At 36.9% G+C, this 23,928-nt stretch overlaps 1 protein-coding gene across 3 annotated transcripts in view; it reads right to left on the reverse strand.

The window, feature by feature from the left end:
- LOC131143496 (amino acid transporter AVT1A) overlaps positions 1 to 22,758 on the reverse strand; it is an 81,606-nt gene extending 58,848 nt beyond the window's left edge. The window contains exons 1-9 of one of the 3 annotated variants that reach the window (XM_058091845.1): positions 22,504 to 22,758; positions 11,735 to 12,021; positions 11,141 to 11,355; positions 10,411 to 10,434; positions 10,136 to 10,316; positions 9,811 to 10,030; positions 9,589 to 9,724; positions 9,382 to 9,405; positions 9,135 to 9,276 (exon numbers count right to left, since the gene is read on the reverse strand). In XM_058091845.1, coding sequence (XP_057947828.1) covers positions 9,135 to 9,276; positions 9,382 to 9,405; positions 9,589 to 9,724; positions 9,811 to 10,030; positions 10,136 to 10,316; positions 10,411 to 10,434; positions 11,141 to 11,355; positions 11,735 to 12,021; positions 22,504 to 22,688 — 1,414 coding nt within the window. In that variant the 5' untranslated portion in view covers positions 22,689 to 22,758. The remainder of the gene's footprint in view (positions 1 to 9,134; positions 9,277 to 9,381; positions 9,406 to 9,588; positions 9,725 to 9,810; positions 10,031 to 10,135; positions 10,317 to 10,410; positions 10,435 to 11,140; positions 11,356 to 11,734; positions 12,022 to 22,503) is intronic. The other 2 variants (XM_058091846.1, XM_058091847.1) reach the window with 2 other exon arrangements.
- Positions 22,759 to 23,928: the final 1,170 nt, after the last annotated feature.

Genomic DNA, 23,928 nt, shown 5'->3' on the forward strand with positions numbered 1-23,928 from the left:
TTCCTCCTAAAATCAAAGCGTTGCTTTGGTTGGTTGGCTTAATAGGATAAATACTAATGACTTGTTGCAGATGAGGAGACCTTTAAAGGCTCTCCTTCCTGATATTTGCATGCTGTGCTTTAATTGTTCAGAGTCTGTTTCACACCTTTTCCTGCACTGCAATTATGCATGGAAGGTCTAGAACAAGTTATTTAATTACTTCAAAGAAAGTTGGGTTTGCCCTAGAACAGCGGAGAAGTTCTTGGCAATTTCTTTTGTGGGGTTTGGGAGGAAGAAAGAAGGAATTGCATTATGGAATTGTGCTATATTTTCAGTGTTTTGGGGCTTGTGGAAGGAACGTAATGCACATATATTATCAGGGAAGAAGTTACCATATTGGTTGGTGTGGGGAAAGATTCTGTTTATGGCTTCTTTATGGTGTATGGGCTATGGAAATTTCAAGGGAATGTGTGTTTCAGAAGTTCAGCACGATTGGAAGTCTCTTCTAAGGGCGTCAAGTTTTTGTCATTGGTTATTCTTGCAATTTTCTTTTTGGAATTCCTGAGGATTATCAGACATTGGTAAGGAGATGTTCCTCTATCCTGCTTGTAAATTCTACCTTTATCTAATTAATTTATTTTTCTATCAAAAAAAAAAAGCCCTGGAATTCCCCATACAAAGAGAGCCAAACGCTGGTGACACTTGCATGCAGACGATTCTGGAGATGACCTGTTCTCTTCGTCACTACTCTTAGTTCCATCAATCTACTTCTAATTGTTCTTACCTCACAAATAGATGGTGGGTTTGGTTTTAAGGCTTGGAACAAGGGGTTTAATTTGGTTTTATGCTGATGGGAATATAGTCAAACAGCAGGTTCACGAGCATGTATAAACAGCAGGTCTTGCCCAACTGGTGTGCTGCATACTGATTGCAGTCTTCAGGGACGAGAGGTCTTGACGGCTTTCAAGTCTGAGGGGTCTTCACGGATGAAAGGGCTTCACGGTTGATAGGGACTCACACCAGCAGCTTCGTGATGGCAGAGCTTCAATGGCAAAACTAGGGTTCCTATATCGTACAGATGCTGCCAGCATTTCTTCAGTGCTTCTCCTTTCCTGCAGATGCTCCTGTCGGCATGTGTTCCAGCAGAGATAACAGTGGTGAGTCAGTATAGTTAGAGGTCTCTCAACCTGGACATGTGTTTGGGCATCGGCAAGTGGTAGTCAGAGGAGGTGCAGCAGCACCACAGAGGCTGCCAGCAGTGCACGACAAGGATGGTCGCATATGCAGGCTGCACAGAGAAGCTAAGGCTTCTAAAAATCTCTATTTCGTTAATAGGCAAGCATTGCTGCTTCATTGCATAATCTAAATGCTGATTTCCTTCAATTTATGATTATTAAATTTTAGGACCTGGATTTAACTAATTACAAAATCTTAGTTGGCTTTTGTGTTGAAAATATAATTATTATTCACATATTGGTTAACCACATGTCAAGGGTACAACGCTCATCTTCTTCAAACACCTATGAGAATTCCCATATTAAACTAAATATTAACATGGAATCCTATGTACATTCTTGAGAAACTTACAATGTAGACCAAATAAAAATATTCCCACAAGGCAAGCATCCCATTTGAAAAACCAAATGCCCCCTTAAGATTTTGAAAAACCAGAATTATAGTTGCTCATAGCCATCAACGATCTGTCACCTCCTAAAATCCCATTGCCAAAAGCCTATTGTCATAGGCTGAACACTTCGCACCTTGTGACGGGCCATGCAGCACTAGTTATAGAACTATTGCTTAACTAGTCAATTGTAATTTGTAAGTATATTCAATATCACCACATGAACAAATTATCAACTATTGAATACAGAGTTAATCAAAAGCAATAAAAAAAGCATAATAGACGAGTCAAGCAGTAAACTGTAAAGAAACACAATTCATCATTAGCACCTCCATAAGCAATCTTGTTTAGTGAGGGAGGCAAGTAGAGTAAACACGTATACAATAGCTAGTGAGTTTTACAATAATTGATGAACACTCAACCTTCCCTAAAGAGCTTTCTATACTATTCTAACTCTAAAACTAGGAAACATGACTGAGGAGTCATACTCCCATTTTACATTAAGGCATTTTCTTAGTCAAAGAATAAAACCTACACTACTATTTAGATGATGATTACCCATCTCATGTACACAAGACAAGCAGTAATAGGTAAGCATAATTCCCTAAACAAGCTTGGCTCGTGACATTCTCCCCCACTTATGCAGTTGACATCCTCGTAGACTTTGACGCTATGTACTCTTGACCTTAGTCCACAGATGGTCCCACGTCTTCCACTAACATCAAGTTGATTTCTTCAACCCCAAGATCTTTCCACTTCACTAAGAACTTGGGTTGCTTCTTCCTTGACGATGTGAGCTCTCTGTCTACAAGGATGACTTCAACTTCTTGTTCATCAGGTTGTATGGACTTACTTATGCTTGGATCTTCAGTGCCAACAAAGAATGGCTTGAGGCATCTGATCTGGAATACAAGAACCATCTTCATCCAAGCTAGAGGATCAACCTTGTAATAAGCCTTCCCAACTTTAACCAAAATAAAGACTAGTCCTTCAAATTTTTAAAGTAGTCTCCAATCTCGACCTCGTAAAATGACTTGATCTATTATGATGGAGCATAACAAGCACCAAGTCACCTCTATTGAGGTGCAATGGTTTTCTCTCTTGATCTACCTGCTTCTTCATCCACTTGGAAGCTTTATCCAATTAAGCTCAAGTGTCCTCCACATTCGCATCCATTCTTTGGTGGAGATGTATGCCCTCGAACTCTTTCCTTTATTCAATTTGTCCATTTTGCAAGGAAACAAAGGCCATTGGCTTGTTACAAACTCAAAAAGACTTTTATTGGTTGTTGAGCTATTTTAGGAATTGAAACGGAACTAAGACACATTGAGTAGCTGCACGCAATTCTTTTGGTTGGCAATAACTAAATCGGGCAAGTACTTTAATAGGCCATTGAGTCTCTCCATCTGTCCATCTATTTGAGGGTGGTAGCACAAAAAGATATCCAACCATAAAACGAGGATTCCGAAAAGTATTTTCCAAAAGTTTCCATACGAATCTTTAGTCTCAGTCATTGATCATAGCTTGGGGAACAGCCCAATGCTTCACGATATGTTTGAAGAATTATTGAGTTGTTTTCTCTGCCAAACATTAATTTGGTGTAGGTATAAAAGTACAGTACTTCAAAAACCTATCTATAACCACGAGTATAGACCCTACTTCTCCAAATTTGAGCAAGTAGGTGATGAAGTTACATGAGATGCTCTCCTATAGTCTCATTGGTACTTGATGAGGCTCCAACAACATTTCAATATTCTTCTACTCAACCTTGTCTCGCTCGCAAGTGAGACAAGTTCGGGTATACTCGATTACCTCATCACACATGTGTGACCAATAATACCTCTGCTTAAACAATGCAAATGTCCAATGCAATCCTAATGGCATGCCCAGATGGTGTTATGAAACTCTCAACAATGTTTTCCTTAGGTCACCAAATCAAGGAACAAGGATCCAGTTACCATGTGTCAACAGAAATCTATCCTTTATCAACTGATGATTTGTCCTCTTCCACAAACTTCATGAAGTTTTGTGCAACTGGATCTTTGGATGGCTCTACAATGCACTCCCACATTTTTTTTGGCAACCTTACTCATTGCCAAGTGTGTTTACCGCTTGAAAAGCCACAAGCTCAACCTTCCTGCCTGATCCCATCTGCGCTTGGTTCATTCGCCCCACCTTGCGCTTGAAAGATAAATCAAACTCCTCCAAGAATTCTTACTAATGAACCTATTGAGAGATAACTTTGGTGTGTACAGAAATAACTTACATCAGAGTTATTTGTTTTCACCACATACCTCAACCCGAAGGAGGTAATGCCGCCACACACGTAGGCAATGTATCACCACTAGCATCTCCTTTGCTTGATCTGTGTATTTCTGCTCAGCTACACTAAGCTTGAGATTCTCATACTTGTAACAAGACTACATCAAGGGCATGGTCTAATACATTTGTCTATGCCTCGAAGGGCTTCAAGATTTCCAGCAGAGCAAATATCGAGTCTCACATCATGGCATCCTTCAAGTTTTAAAAGCCTCCTAGGCCTCCTCTGTCGAGTTCCTTCTCTGACCCTTCTTTAGCAATTCTATCAAACAATTCTTGTCAAGTACCATTTCACGAACTTGCAGTAGTAGTTGGCGAGTCCAAGAAAGGACGCAACTCCTTCATTATCGTTGATATCTTCCAATCTTGAATTGCTCTCACCTTCTCCTTATCCATCCGAATACAAACTTGTTCAACCATATAACCAAGGAATTTGATGCTCCTCTGAGCAAGAAGAGCACTTCTCTTTCTTAACATGAAGGTTGTTCTCCTTTATCCTACGAAACACCTTTTGCATATGCACTTCATGTTCCTCCAAAGTGGAACTACAAAAAACTATTTCATTCAAGTATACCATGACAAATTTGTCAAGGTAGTCATGAAACACCTAATTCATGTGTGAAAATTTCATGCCAGCGCATTCTTCAATCCAAAGGGCATCACCGAGAATTCATTTGCCCACTATCGTGTCATGCAAGTAGTCTTCACCTCATCACCATTTTTTATCCTCACTTAATCATAACTTGACTGCAAATCAAGTTCGGTGAAATACTTAGCATGAGTAAGCTGATCAAACAAATTGGTAATCAGTGGAATGGGATACTTGTAGTGCACAATAACTTTGTTGAACGTGCAATAGTTCACAAACATCCGCATGCTCCCATCATGTTTTCTTTTAAACAACACAGGTGGTTTGAATGGTGCTCTGAAAAGACATATAAAGTCCACTTCCAATAACTCTTCAAGTTGCTTCCTCAACTTTGCTAACTCTGCAAACACCAACCAACGTGGCTATTTAGCAAGAGGCTTTACCCCTAGTAACTCGATTTCATTCTCCACACCTCATCATGGGGGCAAGTTGTGCAGTGGCTTATAGGGAATCACAACTTTGTATTCATCCAACACATCTTAGATGGCAGTAGGCACCCACTCTTGGCCTACTAATCCAACGTCCCCTTGCCCTTACCCACCCCACTCCCCACAAACAATAAAAATTAAAAAGGAGTAATAATAGATAAAAATAATAGTAACTGAATACATATCAACTTTTTGAACCCTCTTTTTCTTTCTCTTTTTGAACCTTCAAAGCACCAAATTTACAAATCATAGTTCACATAATTTGTTTACGAAAATAAAAGGACTGTATAGAAAGGAATAAGATAATTTGAACAACTAATTTAAAACTGCTATAATGTTCAAACAACAGTAAGTGTTAAAGTCTTACTTTTGTTGCATGTCCTTGACCTCTTATCTACCAAAATAGAGGCCAGCAAATCAACTCCTTGTAACATCATTCTAGTCCTCACAGGAAGACATTTTTTGATGAACTAAGAATTATATTAATGAAAGAGAGAAATATTATAATCAAAACATAAAAGTGAATAAGGAAAAAAAAAAAAAAGAGGACAAGATATCCAGCAACTCAAGACAATAGAGCCCAAGGTCTTAAATTTCGATTTCGTCTCAAATTTTGAACCTACAAAAGTACAGAAATTTCAATTTCGATGTCAATTTCGGTTTTGATTTGAAAAAATAACGTAAATCAGTAGTAAAACATGGAATTCTTTGTGAAACTTTAGAAATGGTTAACAAACATAATAATGTAAGTTTTAGGACTAATATATTACAAGTTAAATACATCTATGTTGTGTATGAGGTGGAAAAGTTGTAATATAGTATGCGTATCAAACATATTTATAAGATAATGTACAGTAAACATATTCAGCTAATACAAATGATATTCATAAATCACTTAAATATTATTTATTATACAAATAATGATAATTTAAATATAAATGGTTAAATAAAATGCTGCTATAAGTTTATTTTTACATATAATTTCAAAAGCATTTGTAATAATATTTTGTTTCGATAAAAATAAATTACGAGAGAAATTTCACTTCACTCCTAAATCTCTTATTTGAATTTCAAGGAAATTTCATTATATATTTAAAATTTCGTTGAAATTTTGAGATTTCGATAAATTACAAGATGATTTGTTGAGATTTCGATGGAAATTATGCAAGAAGGAAATCGACTGCCATTTCGATTTCGAGGGTGATGGAAACCGAAAATTTCGATGGAAATTTCGACAATTTCATGGAAATTTAAGACCATGATAGAGCCAACCAATCCTGCTACATGTCTAGCAACAAAACATGCTAGATGAATCCATTAGCTGAACAGAAAGAGATGCCAAGAAAACCACTCTACTCTAAAGCATCTTCCCATATGGCAACCCCTTTAAAATTTCTGACATTTCTTTCCATCCAGATGCACCAAGTAATAGCCAGAACAGTACACCTCCAAAGAACTTTCCTTTCTCTAACCAAAACGATCAAACATAGTAGTATACAAACAATCAAAAGAAGCTGAACAGAACTAATTTTCTCAAATATCCCAAACAAATTATTCCAAAGTACCCAGGCGAATGGACAAGATAGAAACAAGTGAGAGCAAGATTCCCCATTCCTATAGCAGAGAACACAAATATTGGAAGATTTGGGCCTCATGTCTTCACTTCTGAAAAAACTCATTAATATTGATTCTCTCAAGAAGGGCAATCCAAGAAAATGCCTTGATCTTTTAGGGTCCGTCTGGATCAAGGATTTTGCTTAGGTAAAGGAAAGGAAAGGAAAATAAGGAGGAAACTTATTTTCTCTTGTATTTTCCTTCTCTATTAAATACTATCAAAAAATTTTTAATGTGATTAAAAATTATGTAAAATTAATATTAATAACGTATAAAATCAAAATTTTGTTTGTAGATTTGGTATTTTTTTTTAATTTTATTTTCACTTTCCTTGATAACCAAACATGAAAATGAGGATTCCTTGATATTTTCCTTTCCTTTCCCTAATATTTTCTAAGTTCCAAACAAAGCCTTAAGCAACTTTAGCTTTTCAGACTAGAGAATAGAGGCCAAGGGGTCTGATACTAGGGTTATGGATCAAATTAGAGGAAAGAGATTTGCATGAGAAAACCCTAAAAGAATCAAGATTCCAAACATGTTTATCGCTTCCCACTTGGACATGAAAGAAGTCCAACATATTAGTCAAAGTAGCATGCTAATTAGTTTCTCGCTCATTGAGATTCCTCCCAAAGTAAAAATCCCACAAAAGCCCCCCACCCCCCCTCTTGGAAATTGAGAAAGGATGCCATAGGAGACTCGTGGAGATTTGAAAGATGATAAATCAACAGCCAAGGGCACATCCCCAATCCAAAGTCCTCCCAAAAATGGATTATCTCCCATCACCTACAATATAACAGATGTTAAGGATGGGGAAAAAAGGACCAATAGGTTTGAGGCACAAATTTTGAAACTGGAATATGCGATGTTAACTCTTACAAACAAAAGCATCCCACTTATCTTGTGAAAGACTAAATTTAATGTGAATGACTTTGTGTCAAAGAAAGAGGGAGGTTCCGAGGGAGAAATCCATAACCACTTCCCCATTAAGAAGATGTTTTTAGACACCAAATTACCTATAGACCCAGGCCTCCATCCCTTTAGAGGAACTCGCAATGTTCCAGCTTACTAAATGGTCTCTCTTCCAATCACCATCACCCGTTTGCAGTAGATCCCTCATCAAGTTCTCTAATCTACTGTCGACTCTCGCTAGAATTCTAAAAGAAAGACAATTACAGGCACAAGAAAAAAAACTTATATGATGGAACAGTAAATATTAAATTTTCTTGTCCACATCAGACCTAATGAAGACTTCCCATCAAAGATCACTGAATCTTTTCCTTCCTTTTTTATTTAATTTTTTGGAATAGGATAACAGGGAGAAGAGTCATGAGGTTTAAAGCTTCCTCAAACGCAGGGAGGGATGAGTCCTTAAAACTGAAGCTTCCCTTGTCCTCCATTGAATTTCTTTCCTTCTAAATACTACCAAGGAAAATTTTCCCAATCATCTTCAGCCAGGACACCATCAAACTGCCAAATAGAGATTGCAAGAAACAACATAAACAAGAAAATCTCAAAAAAAGAAAAAAGGAAAAAAAATAAAAATAAAAATAAAAACAAATAAACACAGACACAATGAAAATAGTTAAACAGACAACACATCAACTCCTCAGAGGACGAACAAATGCTGCACGTATCAAACAGCCTGAACCCTGCTCAGTTGTCTTGGTTAATAGGCAGGTCCTAAGAAGAAAACCATCTACTTAAAAAAATGAAACTCTGGGTGGAGATATAAGGAGGCTAGGTATTCATCGAAAAGCTCTCAAGAATCAAGCCCAAACCAGCAGGAAGGTCCAAAAGGATAATGTGTGTAAGAGTGCAAAAGCCCTTCGTGCAATATTTTCTTCTCATTTTAATATGTGAAGTGGCTAAATAAGGTTATATATCTCCCAGCCATTCAAATTTCTAAGAAAACTACATGTTCCAAGAGCAGGGACTGCGCCAAACTACACGTTCCAAGAGCATTGACTGCCTCCAATAATTGTGAAAGGCATTGGTCCTCCCATCCCTTCAGAAAAAGCAGATGGTGATGGAAATTCATCACAAGAAGCCACTTGTTGCTCCACCAATATCACCAAAACATCAGTCTCTCTTCATTCCCTAAAAAGAAAGAAGATCGATTCCTGATTATTTCTTCGTTGAGTCAAATAATTGACAATCATGTTTACCACAGGTTAGATGATTCAGTCAATGCAGCTAATAAAGATAGTTAACATTGTTTCACAGATCACTTTTATTCACTACTCCAACTAAACAGAAAAGTTTCCCTCAAATTACATTCTAATTTACCTTCCACGAATGTAATATAAATGAAGCTATGCAGAATCACAAATTTTAATCGCAACAAATAATTTAAACAAAACATTGGCATGAAATAATAATAATTGCAAAGTATGGCGGATGAATTTATGGCAAGAATTTTTTTTGTTTGTTTTCAATGCAACACTAATAACACATTATTTACTCATTATCACATGAAACTGAAGTGCTAATCATTTTCTTAAAGTCAAATACCAATGCATACCGAAAAATGGAAGAAGAAAGGCAACACAAACAGAAGAAAAGACAAGGGCTGTTCTCAGAAGGATGAAGCACCAGACACTATTTGAAATTCCAATTGGCAACAGCTCCTCAATACTCCTCGCCAAAGGGTTCATCAACAGCGCATATTTGTTCAACGTCAAGGAAAAATGAGAAAACACAATTTCAAAATGTACGAAATTACATTCAGTTCTCCATTTCTGGAAACTTTAAGATTTACCACAAAAAGGATATTTAGTGATTGGATTGATGACCTGGAAAAAAAATGAAGTATATTCAGAAAGTAGGTAGATGCTAACCCAACCCCTCCTCCCAGCCCCCACCCTCCTTCCTTTGTGGAAAAAAATACAATAAGAATACCACCATCAACACCAAACACAAATGCATACAAAATACACTGAAACACACCATTTAGATAAGCAAACTCTCACACCTACCGTTACCCAAAGTGCAACTTTGGATGAAAAGGCATGGGCTGGCATATTTAACGTTATCTGGGATAATGTTTCTTGACCAAACATGAGAAATCCCATAATTGCAACACCCCCATATATTATAATGCACAAAATAAAGCTGCAAATCAAAAGAAAAACACCATTAGGCCCTCAAAAGAGAAGGCATGTAAATGCGTGCCATATATTAAGATAAAGTTTCTGTACCATATTATCAGTGCCTTGGTGAATTTTGTTTTATCAGCCATTGATTGGTATATGTTGGGAAACACAGAATGCCCAGAGTAACAAAACCCATACACACCAATTGCAAATGGAATACCACTCCAATTCACTACTTGGCCAGAGTGATGAAAACCAATTCCCTCTGCTGCACCAAGAAAAAGCACTGAAAGAACAATCAACATTGTTGCAAGGACGCCACCAGCTGCACAATGAATAACAAGGATTTAAAATGTAATGCATCTCAAGCCAACCAATTTCTTAAAACACGGAGAAAATGAAGTTTCCCAACACAGAAATTTTGCAACACCTGAAAGGTATGAGATCACACGAAGATTTCTCAACCAAACTGTAGGTAGAACAATAAGGGCAGTGAGAATTCCAAAATAGTGCATAGAATCCAGATGAAAACCAGCCCAATCCAAGGATGTCCCAGGGAATAGCCTGCTGAGATTTTCCCCTTCCAAAATAACAAATTCGACACAATATGACTGCACTCATGAAATTAAAACTTTAGAAAACAGCTCGAGCATTACAGTATGTTGCCATGATGACTTGATAAGTGAGATTGTGCGCTTCACTTACATATAACTCAGTATACAAAAAGATCTGCACCAATATCCAGAAGAGCTATAGTATCATTAAGTATTTAATAGAAAACTACTAACAGATAGTACTTTCTTCCCATTCAAACACTTTTATGTTGACAAAGGTGCTAAAAGAGACGGCAAAAGTGCAAATCACATGAAAAGTTACACTCTGGATTTCATCAGCTTTGTAGATGCACTTTAGATGGACAGAATAGAAATACTAAGTGATGTATTCCTGCTGTCAATCTATCCATATCAACCAAAATAGGTAAATTATATCAGACAAAATTGGAGCATTCAACACTTGCCAGACATGTGAACATGACCATGTGTGCTGGAAACCAGTTTAGACACATAAAAATAATGTATCAGTAATCACTCAAAAAATCTGCCGAACACGCATATCATGCTTTCTGTTACTGTTGCTATTTTAACATACAAGGTACCAATTAGCCTTCATGTAGGACATAATAGGAAGCATATCATCCTTCTTATTACTTCATAATGTGAACAATGTCATTAATTTAACCTCTTCTCTTGTTCTATATACCCAGAAACTCAGGCACCAATTTTGATCAGGTAACTTTTCATATACAAACTCAAAGATATCCATGGGCAAACAATGACTATAAATAATTTGTGTAGTCCAAGTTGTCAAACTAACCATTAATTAGCTACAAACAAACAAGCTGATGAGGTGCAGTTTATCACTGTAATCAACTTACAGATAGGATGAGACGGCCCCATCTTCCAAAGGCAGCTTGTCCAATATCAGGATAGGTTATGATGCCTTCTTTGCTCTCAAAGCAACATCTCATAAGAGAAGCAGTATAACAGCATACAACTGCAAAAAGAACTAGCACTGCCAAACTTGCCCAGCCAGCTTCTTTCATGGTATAAGGCGTAGAAAGAAGCCCAATTCCAGCCATTACATTTACAGCTATCGCAAAATGACATTACAATCATTACAAATCAACCAAAACAAAGTCAGATAAATAGAAGTTGAAAATACAAGCACATTCAAGTTGCAAAACTCTCAATCATGGAAGCTTAAAGAAAGAGCGTTCAAAAACAACGTAAGCATTTTGCTTGCTCTTTTTTATATCCAATAAAAATTTTCAAACAATAAAATAAATTTTTTAAATAAAAACTCAATTAAAAATTTACAAGTTTCCCCCAAAGTTAATTTATTCATCAATAAAGACTAATATACTATTCTTATATTTTTGTATTTTCTAGAATTGCTCCACAATTTTATTATCATAGAATAAAATGAAGAGATGGTTGCCAGAAAAGTATTACAATGAAAAAAAGGTTACCATTAAACACGGTTTGAGTAAAGCTGCATCCATGACCAATAGGTAGTTCTCCAGTTAGCTGCTCATGCAATGAAGTCTTTGCTGACAACGATGACCGTGTTCCTGTGATCCTATCCAAGGCTTCTCCTTGATGAATTTTCTCATATTCTGGTAGTAAAGGAGATTTTCCATCCAAGTCCAAATTACTTTTGCTATGGATGTCAGAACTTGAAAACCAATTACTTGGTGCACCACGAAGGATCCCAAAATTTGGTGAAGCGGCAATTGAATAAGAATCAGTTGTCTCTCTGCGAACCCAGAAAACAAGAGAGAGAGAGAGAGAGTGAGAACTCAGACTTTTTAATCCTATAAAATGTTGCACAAGTATGGGCCTCTATCCATCCGATGTGCCTTTTCAAGAATAAAATATAAGTTCAATACTGTCTAGATACTAAAGTTGTGTTGGGGATTGAGGAGCAACAATCACACCACAAATATAAATAAACAAACAAAAAAATGAACACCAAAATTTAACATGGTTCGGCCCAAACTGGCCTACATCCATCGAGCACACCTATCTTCACTAAAACTAGGAGAAAATACAGGAGGAGGAGGAGGTAACTACACTCCACTCAACTCAACTCACTCTTTCTCGCACCTCTCTCTCTCTCTCTCCCCTTCAACTTAATTACACACTCATAAATCTCACACACACACACACATCTCCATATATATATATAGCCATGGATGGGGATGGGTAGGAATGGTAGGTGGAGATGAGATTCAACGAAGGTGAGCTGGGATTGGTGGAAGTGGCTAGCACTGACTCCACTACAGCTCAACGATGCTGGCACCGTCTCCATTACAGCTCAACAATACTAGCACCAACTCCACTACAGCTCAACAATGTTGGCACCGTCTCCATTACAGCTCAACAATACTGGCACCGTCTCCGCTACAGCTCAACAATCTCCCACTTGGAGACGGAGACATCATTTCAACCAGTATATAGGTAAATGATATGCTCAAATCAGTCTTCAAGCATGAAGACCAACTGAAATTGAGCACAACTTCAGCTTCTCTGTAGTCACCACCTTTGTCAACATGTCTGCAGAATTCCTGCTACCTTGAATTTTTTCAAGTGCCAGCACTCTGTCCTCGAATAGTGATCTGATGAGGTGATAACGAAGTCCAACGTGTTTGGTTCTGGAATGAAATGCAGAGTTCTTCGCCAGATGTATCGCACTATGACTGTCGCTATGCAAAACATTCCTCACCTGCATTATTCCGAGCTCTGTTAACAAACCTTGAAGCTAAATCATCTCTTTGCTGGCTTCTATCACTGCTACGTACTCAGCTTCTGTAGTGGATAGGGCAACAATCTTTTGTATCTGTGACATCAAACTAACAGCTGTTGTGGCAACAGTGAACACATATCCAGTGGTGCTTCTGCGGTGATCCGCTTCACCAGCAAAATCGGCATCAGCATACCCTTAAATTTTCAAGTCACCTTTGCCAAAACATAGGCACTTATCAATAGTGCCATGTAGGTACCTCAAGATCCACTTCACTGCTTCCTAGTGAGTCTTCCCTGGATTTGACATGAACTTGCTAATAGCTCCCACTACTTAGCCAATGTCTGGTCTGGTACAAACCATGGCGCACATGAGACTTCCAATGGCTGAGGCGTAAGGTACCTTAGCCATGAAGTCCTTCTCTTCATCTATCTGGGGAGCCTGATCCTTGGAGAGGTGGGAGTGACCGACCAAAGGTGTATTTACCGCTTTGGCACTGCTCATGTTGAATCTCTGTAAAACACGGCTAATATACTCCGACTGAGATAACCACAACATTCCCTGTTGCTTATCTTTGGATATCTGCATCCCAAGTATATGCTTTGCTGAGCCCAAGTCCTTCATGTCAAACTCTTATGACAATTGCTGCTTCAATTTTTTGATCTCTTTTATATCTGGTCCTGCAATTAGCATGTCATCAACATATAGCAATAGAATGATATAGCTAGACTGATACCTCTTGAAGAAGTAACAGTGGTCGGCATTGCACTTATGAAAATCTTTCCTGTGCATAAAGTCATCAAATTTTCGGTACCATTGCTTGGAAACTTGTTTGAGACCGTACAAGCTCTTCTTCAATCTGCACACAAGATTCTCTTTGCCTTTCACTGAGAATCCTTCTAGCTGGTGCATGTAAATCTCCTCATCTAGATCTCCATGAAGAAATGTCGTCTTCACATCCAACTGCTCGAGATGTACGCCCTCCGAGGCAACAATGCTCAAGACTGATCTAATGGTTGTTTAGCTTCACAACTGGTGTAAAGATGTCGGTGTAGTCGATTCCTTCCTTCTACTCGAAGCCTTTGACTACCAACCGGGCCTTGTACCTCCTAGAGCCATCATGCTCCTCTTTAATCTTGTACACCCACTTCTTGTGAATAGTCTTCTTACCTTTGGGCAACTTAGCTAGATCCCACGTTTTGTTGTGGGTGAGGGACTTCATCTCGTCCTTCATCGCAAGCTCCCACTTGCTTGAATCTCCCGCCTTACATGCTTCATCATAGCATTCAGGCTCTCCTCCATTTATAAGAAGTAAATAATTTATATAACTTTTATTTGGTACACGAGGCCGAGAAGATCTCCTAAGCTTCGAAACTAAAGTAAGAGGTGGTGGTGCGACAATCTGCTCCACAGGTTCCTCTGCCTAAGGATTCTCGGCTTTTTTTTGTTGTGTTCCGACACCTTCTGGGACATCATCCAAGTCTACATAGGTTGTTTCATTCTAAGCTGGTTCTGTAGGTTCTATTGTGTGTCTGTCCTTGTACATCACTTTTTCATTGAAGATCACGTCTCTGCTTCTAATTACCTTCTTGTTTTCATCGTCCCAAATGCGATACCTATACTCATTTTCACCGTAGCCGAAGAAGGTGCATTTCGGTGACTTTGGATCAAACTTGTTTCTGACATGATCGCTAATATGCACATATGCAACACAACCGAAAACTTTCAAAAGTGAAAGTCTCATCTCTTTTCCATTCGTTTGAGCTGATTCCATCTCTAGATAGGCGAATCGAGATGTCGAACGAAAAGAGCTCAAAGATCGAGATGTTTAATGGCACCAATTTTGGTTTTTGGAAGATGCAAATTGATGACTACTTGTTTGGTAAGGAGTTACATTTACCACTGAAGGGAAAGCCAGAATCCATGAAGGCAGACGAGTGGGAGTTGCTTGACCGAAAGGCTCTCATAGCTATCAAGATGACGTTGGCAAATTATGTTGCCTTCAACATCAACAACATGACAACTATCAAATCACTTATGGATGCACTTTCCAACATGTACGAGCAGCCATCAGCCGCCAATAAGGTACATTTAATGAAAAATTTGTTTCACTATGCACATGCTCGCTAGTGAAAGTTTTAGTAAACATCTGAACAATTTCAACGAGCTGTCATATCAACTCGCCTCAATTGAAATCACATTCGACAGTGAAATTCATGCCTTACTAATTCTCAGTCAGTTGCCCAAGAGTTAGAAAGGTATCATTACTGCGATTAGTAGCTCCGCAGGAAAATCAAAGTTGAAGTATGACAAGGTCATCAGCATGATTTTGACGGAAAAGATTAGGATGCAGTCAAACAATGCTTCCACTTCAAGTTCAGCCTTAAAAGAGGAAGGTCGAGGGAAAAATTCATGGAAAGGAAGCAAGCATGGGCGATCAAAAAATTGCAATAGATCTAAAGACCAAGCGATCCAGATCCTGAAATCCCAAAGGTTCCCAAGGCACAAAGAATATTGAGTGTTGGAACTATGGGAAGACCAGGCACTACAAAAATCAGTGCAAAAATCCAAGGAAAGAATATGAGGCAAAGACAAAAGCAAATGTCGCTTAAGAAAAAAGTGATATGTTGATATGCTCTTTGGAGAGCAAGAAGGAGTCTTGGGTCTTAGACTCTGGAGCCTCATTTCACGCCACTTGCAGTCGAGATTGCCTAAAGGAGTATACACCAGGTGACTACGATAAGGTATACCTTGCAATTATCAACCTTACAACATAGCCGGCAAAAGAATTGTAAAAATCAAGATGAACAGATATGTATGGAAGCTGAAGGATGTCAGATATATTCTAGACCTGAGAAAGAACTTGATCTCAATTGGACAATTAGCAGATGAGGGATACACCACAACATTCATTGGCGATTAATGAAAGATATCAAAAGGTGCACTAACGATTGCACGAGGTAAGAAAAGTGGAACACTTTATGTGACCTTCAATGTCTGCATGTCCATTTTAGTTGCTACAGGAAATGACAATAGCACATTTGGCACCAACGACTTGGTCACATAAGCGAGAAGGGACTCAGGGTGATGCACTCAAAGGGAAAATTGAGTGATCTACAGTCAGTAGAGATTGACATGTGCGAGGATTGCATACTCGTAAAACAGAAGATGGTCAGTTTCCAGACATACACTCGTACCCCAAAGAAGGAAAGACTTGAACTAGTCCATTCAAATGTATGGGGACTGATGACCATCTCATCCACAGGCGGAAGGAATTACTTCATGACATTTATCAACGATCATTCTCGAAAGGAATGGATTTACTTTCTGAAATATAAATCAGATGTCTTTGATGTTTTTAGGATATGGAAAGCAATGGTCGAAAATAAAACTGGTTTAAAAATCAATAAACTGTGTCAGATACGCCCCAGCACAACGCCGTAGCCGAGCTGATGAACCGATCGTTGACCGAAGGAGCCAGAAGCATGCATATGCAGCCAGGCCTATCAAAGCAATTCTGAGCAGACGCAGTCAACACAGCAGCATACTTGATCAATAGGAGTTCATCAATACCATTGGACCACATACTACCAGAAGAAGTATGGAGCGAAAAAATATGAGACTTTCATATTTGGAAGTTTTCGATTGTGTTGCATATGTGCATATTAGTGATCATGTCAGTAACAAGTTTGATCCAAAGTCCCGAAAATGCACCTTCATTGGCTACGGTGAAAATGAGTATAGGTATTGCATTTGGACAATGAAAACAAAAAGGTTATCAGAAGTATAGACGTGATCTTTAATGAAAAAGTAATGTACAAGGACAAACACACAACAGAACCCATAGAACCAGTTCAGAATGAAACAACCTATGTAGACTTGGATGATATCCCAAAAGGTGTCGAGACACAATAGCAAAACACCAGGAATCCTCAGGCAGAGGAACCTGTGGAGCAGATCGTCGCACCACCACCTCCTACTCCAACTCCGGAGCTTAGGAGATCTTCTTGGCCTCATGTACCAAATAAAAGGTATATGGATTATTTACTTCTTACAAATGAAGGAGAGCCCGAATGCTATGATGAAGCATGTAAGGCGGGAGATTCAAGCAAGTGGGAGCTTGCAATGAAAGACGAGATAAAGTCTCTCACCCACAACAAAACGTGGGATCTAGTTAAGTTGCCCAAAGGTAAGAAGGACATTCACAAGAAGTGGGTGTACAGGATCAAAGAGGAGTATAATGGCTCTAGGAGGTACAAGGCTCGATCAGTAGTCAAAGGCTTCGAGTAGAAGGAAGGAATCGACTACACCGAAATCTTTGCACCAGTTGTGAAGCTAACAACCATCAGATCAGTCTTGAGCATTGTTGTCTCGGAGGGCGTACATCTCGAATAGTTGGATGGGAAGACGACATTTCTTCACGGAGATCTAGATGAGGAGATTTACATGCACCAGCCAGAAGGATTCTCAGTGAAAGGCAAAGAGAATCTTGTGTGCAGATTGAAGAAGAGGTTGTACGGTCTCAAACAAGTTCCCAAGCAATGGTACCGAAAATTTGATGACTTTATGCATGGGAAAGATTTTCAGAAGTGCAATGCCGATCACTATTCCTACTTCAAGAGGTATCAGTCTAGCTATATCATTTTATTGATATATGTTGATGACATGCTAATAGCACGACCAGATATAAAAGAGATCAAAAAATTGAAGCAGCAATTGTCATAAGAGTTTGACATGAAGGACTTGGGCTCAGCAAAGCAGATACTTGGGATGCGGATCTCCAAAGATAAGCAACAGGGAACGTTGCGGTTATTTCAGTTGGAGTATATTAGCCGTGTTTTATAGAGATTCAACATAAGCAGAATCAAAGCGGTAAATACACCATTATCAACTCCCCGGATAGATGAAGTGAAGGGTTTCATGGCTAAGGTACCTTACGCTTTAGCCATTGGAAGTCTCATGTACGCCATGGTTTGTACCAGACTAGACATTGGCCAAGTAGTGGGAGCTGTCAACAGGTTCATGACAAATCCAGGGAAGACTCACTGGGAAGCAGTGAAGTGGATCTTGAGGTACCTACGTGATACTATTGATAAATGTCTATGTTTCGACAAAGGAGACTTGAAAATTCAAGGGTATGTTGATGTCGATTTTGCTGGTGAAGTTGATCACCGCAGAAGCACCACCGGATGTGTTCATTGTTGGCACAACAACTATTAGTTGGATGTCACAGATACAAAAGATTGTTGTCCTATCCACTAAAGAAGCTGAGTACGTAACAATGACAGAAGCCAATAAAAAGATGATTTGGCTTCAAGGTTTGTTGACAGAGCTCAGAATAAAGTAGGTGAGGAATGTTTTGCACAGCGAGAGTCAAAGTGTGATACATCTGGCAAAGAACTCTGCATTTCATTCCATAACCAAACACATTGAACTTCGTTATCACTTCGTCAGATCTTTGTTAGAGGACGGAGTGCTAGCACTTGAAAAAATCCAAGATAGCAGGAATCCAACAAACATGTTGACAAAGGTGGTAACTAAAAAGAAACTGAAGTTGTGCTCAATTTCAGTTGGTCTTCATGCTTGAAGACAGAATTGAACACATCATTTACCTATATACTGGTTGAGATGGTGTCTCCATCTCCAAGTGGGAGATTGTTGAGCTGTAGTGGAGACGGTGCCAACATTGATGAGTTGCAATGGAGACGGTGCCAACTTTGTTGAGCTGTAGTGGAGTCAGTGCCAATATTGTTTAGCTGTAATAGACGGCCAGGTATTGTTGAGCTGTAGTGACGATGCCCCAGCTCACCTTCATTGAATCTCATTTCCACCTACCATTTCTATCCATCCCCATCCATGGTCATATATATATGGAGATGTGCAATTGAGTTGAAGAAGGAGAGAGAGAGAGAGAGAGAGAGAGTTGAGTTGAAGGGAGTGCAGTTGCCTCCTCCTCCTCCTTGTATTTTCTCCTAGTTTAGTGAAGAATGGTGTGCTCTGTGGACGTAAGCCAGTTTGGGCTGAACCACATTAGATCTTGGTGATCATTTCTTGCTTGTTTATTTATATTTGTGGTGTGATTGTCGCTCCTCGATCACCAACAATTATACCTACCTACACAAGGCAATCCATAGTGATCCACTTCTTGAAGGCGGATCTTTCATATGGGTGAATACTAATTTCTATTCTCCCTTAAAAGCCCTTAGGTCAAGTGCCTGGGTTCAACTAGACTCATTAGTAACTTGGTTACAGCTGAGATTTCCATTAGCACCACCTGTAAAGCCCATAAGTGATCCCAGGTTTACTTAACCAAGCTTATATTCTCCACAATCTTACTTTTCCTATCTTGCAAGAATATTCATATTACTAAATTAGACCTAGGTGGCAGTTGCAGCCAACAAACAACTAAATAATGCAATGGGAGCCCAAACAAAACAGAAGGTTAGTCAATGAGGTGGCAATAAAGTTCATTTTTTATTTATATTTCCCGACTCATTCCCTTACTTTTCATTTGTTTGAGGAAAGCATACACATGAAATGTAATTTTTTTATTGTCAAAACAATTTTTCTTGTTGTTTATATACCAATATATGCATGTCATTAGAATTGATTTTGGAAATTTGTACCGTAACTTACAATTCAATTCTTGATTCTCAATTCCCAAAATTTCCAAATCTCAAATTGGCAATATGCTACATACGATGTACAGTATAATTAAATGATTCAGCTGTAATAAAGATCCACCAAAAAGCAGCATCGGATTTCAGTACTGGTCATCTGATAACTAGTTTCTGACATTCTGACTCGAAAACATTCATAAAATTCTACAAGTTCCCAGAAATCACTCCCTTCTCTTTTCTTTTCTCTTCACTATAGAAATCATTATCATTTCTTTTCCTTTCTCTCCTAATTATCCAAACAAAGTGTTAGAAAATTAAATTGTCAAAGATTGGAAAAAAAAAAATACAGCAATACAGAGCCTAGACATAAGCAAAACAAAGGAAACACAAAAAATTAAACAGAAAAATTGAATTGCACTATGAGACTCTGATAAAATGATTTTAGTTACATAAAAGAATTGTTGTGTTACTTTCTTTGTTCTATTTTTAGGAATCACTGTTGCAGGATGGAAAAATGCCAAATATACATAATGATATCAGCCAATTCATGTAAGTATTTCCAATAAGTCCGCATTCAAAAATACTGCTTTTATAGGCCCAAGCTTGAGTGTCCACACATCCAAAGCTACTCAAACTGCTAAAATATATTCTATCCAGCACAATCCCTTGCAGTGCATGGGTAAAATTAGTTACTCAATTCATAATATAAAATTCTAAATATTTTTTAAATTTTTTTAATACATTAAACACCAAACTTATCCATTTGTTTGAATCTCTGGTTCTGGTCAAGTAAATTTAGTGGCAATTTTCAATGTTCATAAGTTCATAAAAAAAATTGTTAATTCAAACCAATACGAATGGGTCTCTCACACTTTTCTCAACTATTTTTATTTCTTTCTTTTGTTTTTGCACATACAACACAAGAAGTGAGTTCCCTTCATTGGCTAACAATTAAAAATTGTAAAGTTCGGGCAATTTTTTTTTATGGAAATGATAAAATTTAATTCGAATTCACAATATATATATATTTATATATATAATTTATATGAATATGTAATTTTTTTAACGTAGACATGATAATTTACATTAAATAAATAATAGCTTGAATAAATATATGTAAGCAATTTTTTAAAAGAATTAAATTGAAGTAAGAAATTCGAAACTTTAGTTTTAGCAGTTCTTAAAAACAAAAAAACAAAAAAGAGTAGAATCTAAGGATCTTTTGCAAATACAGGAATTTCAAGCAGCATCAAGTTATAACAAAGTAAGCTAATTAGATTACTTACTAGGTTCATTACATTTAGTTCTTCTAACTTTATAGAAAATAACATGCACGTATTATTATTCTAAAAAATTACAGCAAATACGCATTAATTTATTTTTAAAATTAACGTATTACATAAATTGAGAACAATTAATTCATGAAAAGATGTGGACCTTATTCATTTTCAGAAAATAAAAAATATGTTTCCCCTTTTTTCCCCAAAAAACTCTTATCAAATCAAATAGGCACAAACGATTGATCGAACATGTGAACCTTCTGTAGTAAAACAAAAACCTTTAAAATTTGAAGTAAAATATCTGATTATAATCACGTATATGAATTATTTTTATTCAAAAAATGAGATATTAGGATTAGATTTTTGGAGCGTTCTAGGTCCTTTGTCTCAGAACTAATATTTTACAGTACATATTACACTTGTAGTACAGATAGAGTGAAATATTTGTTTCTTACTAAAATTAAAAGACTGGTAAATTTATAACTGGAATAATTAATTGGTAGAAATCTTTGGGGCCTCTTTCTTTAAAGAACATAATAAAACGCTACTTTTTCTTTCAAAAAAATTATATCAAATCAAAAAAAAAAAAGATAGATGATTTGTAGAACTATGTGGGCTTCTTACATTACACTAAAATACATTAAAATTCAAAACAGGATATATGATTAGTCCACAATAAATCATTAATTTTTTTTTTTTTTCAAAATCACTACAAATTAGGATTGGTATTTTGGAAGCCAGAGAAGACCCCTGACCCTGTTTTTAAATATAAATAATATATTTCAATAATTACTCTGTTCATATAAACGAAAAATTAAGGTAAATTTGGCCTGCAGAATAGCATAGAGTGGGAATGGGATGCTCATTCTTTAAGGATACAATAGTTTAAAATAGAAAAAGTAATGTCATTGTAAGACAAATGAAGCAAAAGTGTTCATTATTCCAACTAACCATTCTCAAATCTAACCGAATGTCTATTCTATCTTATGCATTTCGGTCGAAATAACACCATCATCATTTGCCTTAGAGCGACACCACTTTTTTCTTTGTAAGCTACTATATAATACCTACACAATTGATAGCCTATTGCCACCCTATTCGCTCTGCAAACAAATGTCATTAAAATAAAGAAAGGAGAAAAGAGATACAAGAAAACACATATCAAATGTTAACAAACTATGATATCTTATATAATCTCCGAACATGAAAACCAACTTGCCAACAATCTCGTAACATCAGAAGACACGGCGAAGTAAATCAAAAGAAAAACTATGAATTAATTAACAAACAGTGAAAGAACTAGTAAGGCCCCATTTAATTTAACGAAGACATTTTTGGCTAAAAGTTTTCATTTAGTTTTCTCCAAACATTTTTTCCTGAAAGAAAGGATCGAAGGAGAAGGGATTTCGGGAAAACTTGCGCCACGAAAAATTGATATAAGCACTTTATCATCAAATGTCAGTTCAATTAAACGGACACCTTTTTCGGTGGTGAAATCCTAAATGGGTCTCAATAAATTCCATTTGCCGGAAAATTTTGTAGTGAGGGAGGAAAACAGAGCCAAATATAACAGGAATAAAGCTAACAGAGTTAACCTGTAACTCTGAGGCCAGTGGAAAGAAGAGAAACGGGAGGCGGCATCTCCGTCACCGTCCCCAACCTCTTCATCAGTGCTGCCATTGCTACTACTCTCAGACTTATTATCTTCTATATCAATATTATCTTCTCCACCATCGCTGTTCTCCAAGAAAAATTCTGAATCCTTCTCCTCCTCCGCCATAGCACCAAGAAAATCAGAAATGAGAGAGAGAGAGAGAGAGAGAGAGAGAGAGAGAGAGAGAGAGAGAGAGATAAGTGGAACTGAATTTCTTTCTGTATTTGTGTTTTGGAGGGAGGAGTGATGACGCGTCAGACTGAATTTCTAAAATTCATTATTATTGCAAGTAGTAATAAATGTCAAGTTGAAAAGTCAGATCTGAAGATCACATATTTTTCAATTACTAAATAAAAAGTTATTTAAAAAATTGAGTAATTGGGGATATGCTTGTACAGATTAATACTAATTTAAGTAATTTCCGATTGAAATTAGTCGAAATCAAAATTAAACAATCAATAATAGAATTACAATTTTTTTAATTGTTCACATAGAAATATAAAAGTAAAATTACATATATACCTCTGGGAGAGTGTCTATGCGTGATTATGATAATTATAAAATCTTATTTCATTTATAAAAAATAAACTAACCATTCAAAAGATTAAAATATTTTTAATAAAAATTATTATTTGTCTAAGGCAAACAATATAAATTCAAAATTGAATTTATTTTATTAAATTATTTATGTGCATAAAATGTATAAATATTGTAATTAATAGATGGTAATTTGTAAGATTGAGGATACTTTTAAATGAATGAAAAGGGAAATTGCTAATTAAAAAATATTTTATTTTTTCTTAATTAATTGTAAAGATTTATACAAATTTATGCAGTTTGGAATTGATAGAATAAATCTTTTTTTTCTTAATTAGTTTAATATTAAATTATAAGGCTTAGGCAAGGGCTATATGTGTTATGGTACTCATCTTGTCTTGTATTTGGATCGTTAGTTTATGATGGATCGACATGCTAATCGTCCAAACAACCAAAATACAAAAAAGAAGAAGGTAGTCCGATCGTTTATTGTTTGGCTCATGGAACAGAGGAGCCGATATGTTAGAGCACTCCCTCTTAGCTAGTAGTGTCTCACACACTTTCGTGCATCGAACATAAGTAATGGATAAGTAAATATTATTTAATCTCGTCAAGATACTAAAATAAAATAATTTTACATCACAAACTAATTTCATAGAATGAATCTATTTATCTAATTTTTTCATTTAAATAAAAAATTTATTTCTCAAAAAGTCATAGTCACCAAAGTAGAAATATTAATTTGTAACAAATAAAGTCTTGAGTATTAGTTAACAAAGCCCTTCAGCCTAAATTTTATTATTCCTCTTTAGAATATATATGGATGAAA

This window comes from Malania oleifera, chromosome 11 (genome assembly GCF_029873635.1).
Source record: "Malania oleifera isolate guangnan ecotype guangnan chromosome 11, ASM2987363v1, whole genome shotgun sequence".
In the NCBI taxonomy this organism is placed as follows: Eukaryota; Viridiplantae; Streptophyta; class Magnoliopsida; order Santalales; family Ximeniaceae; genus Malania; species Malania oleifera.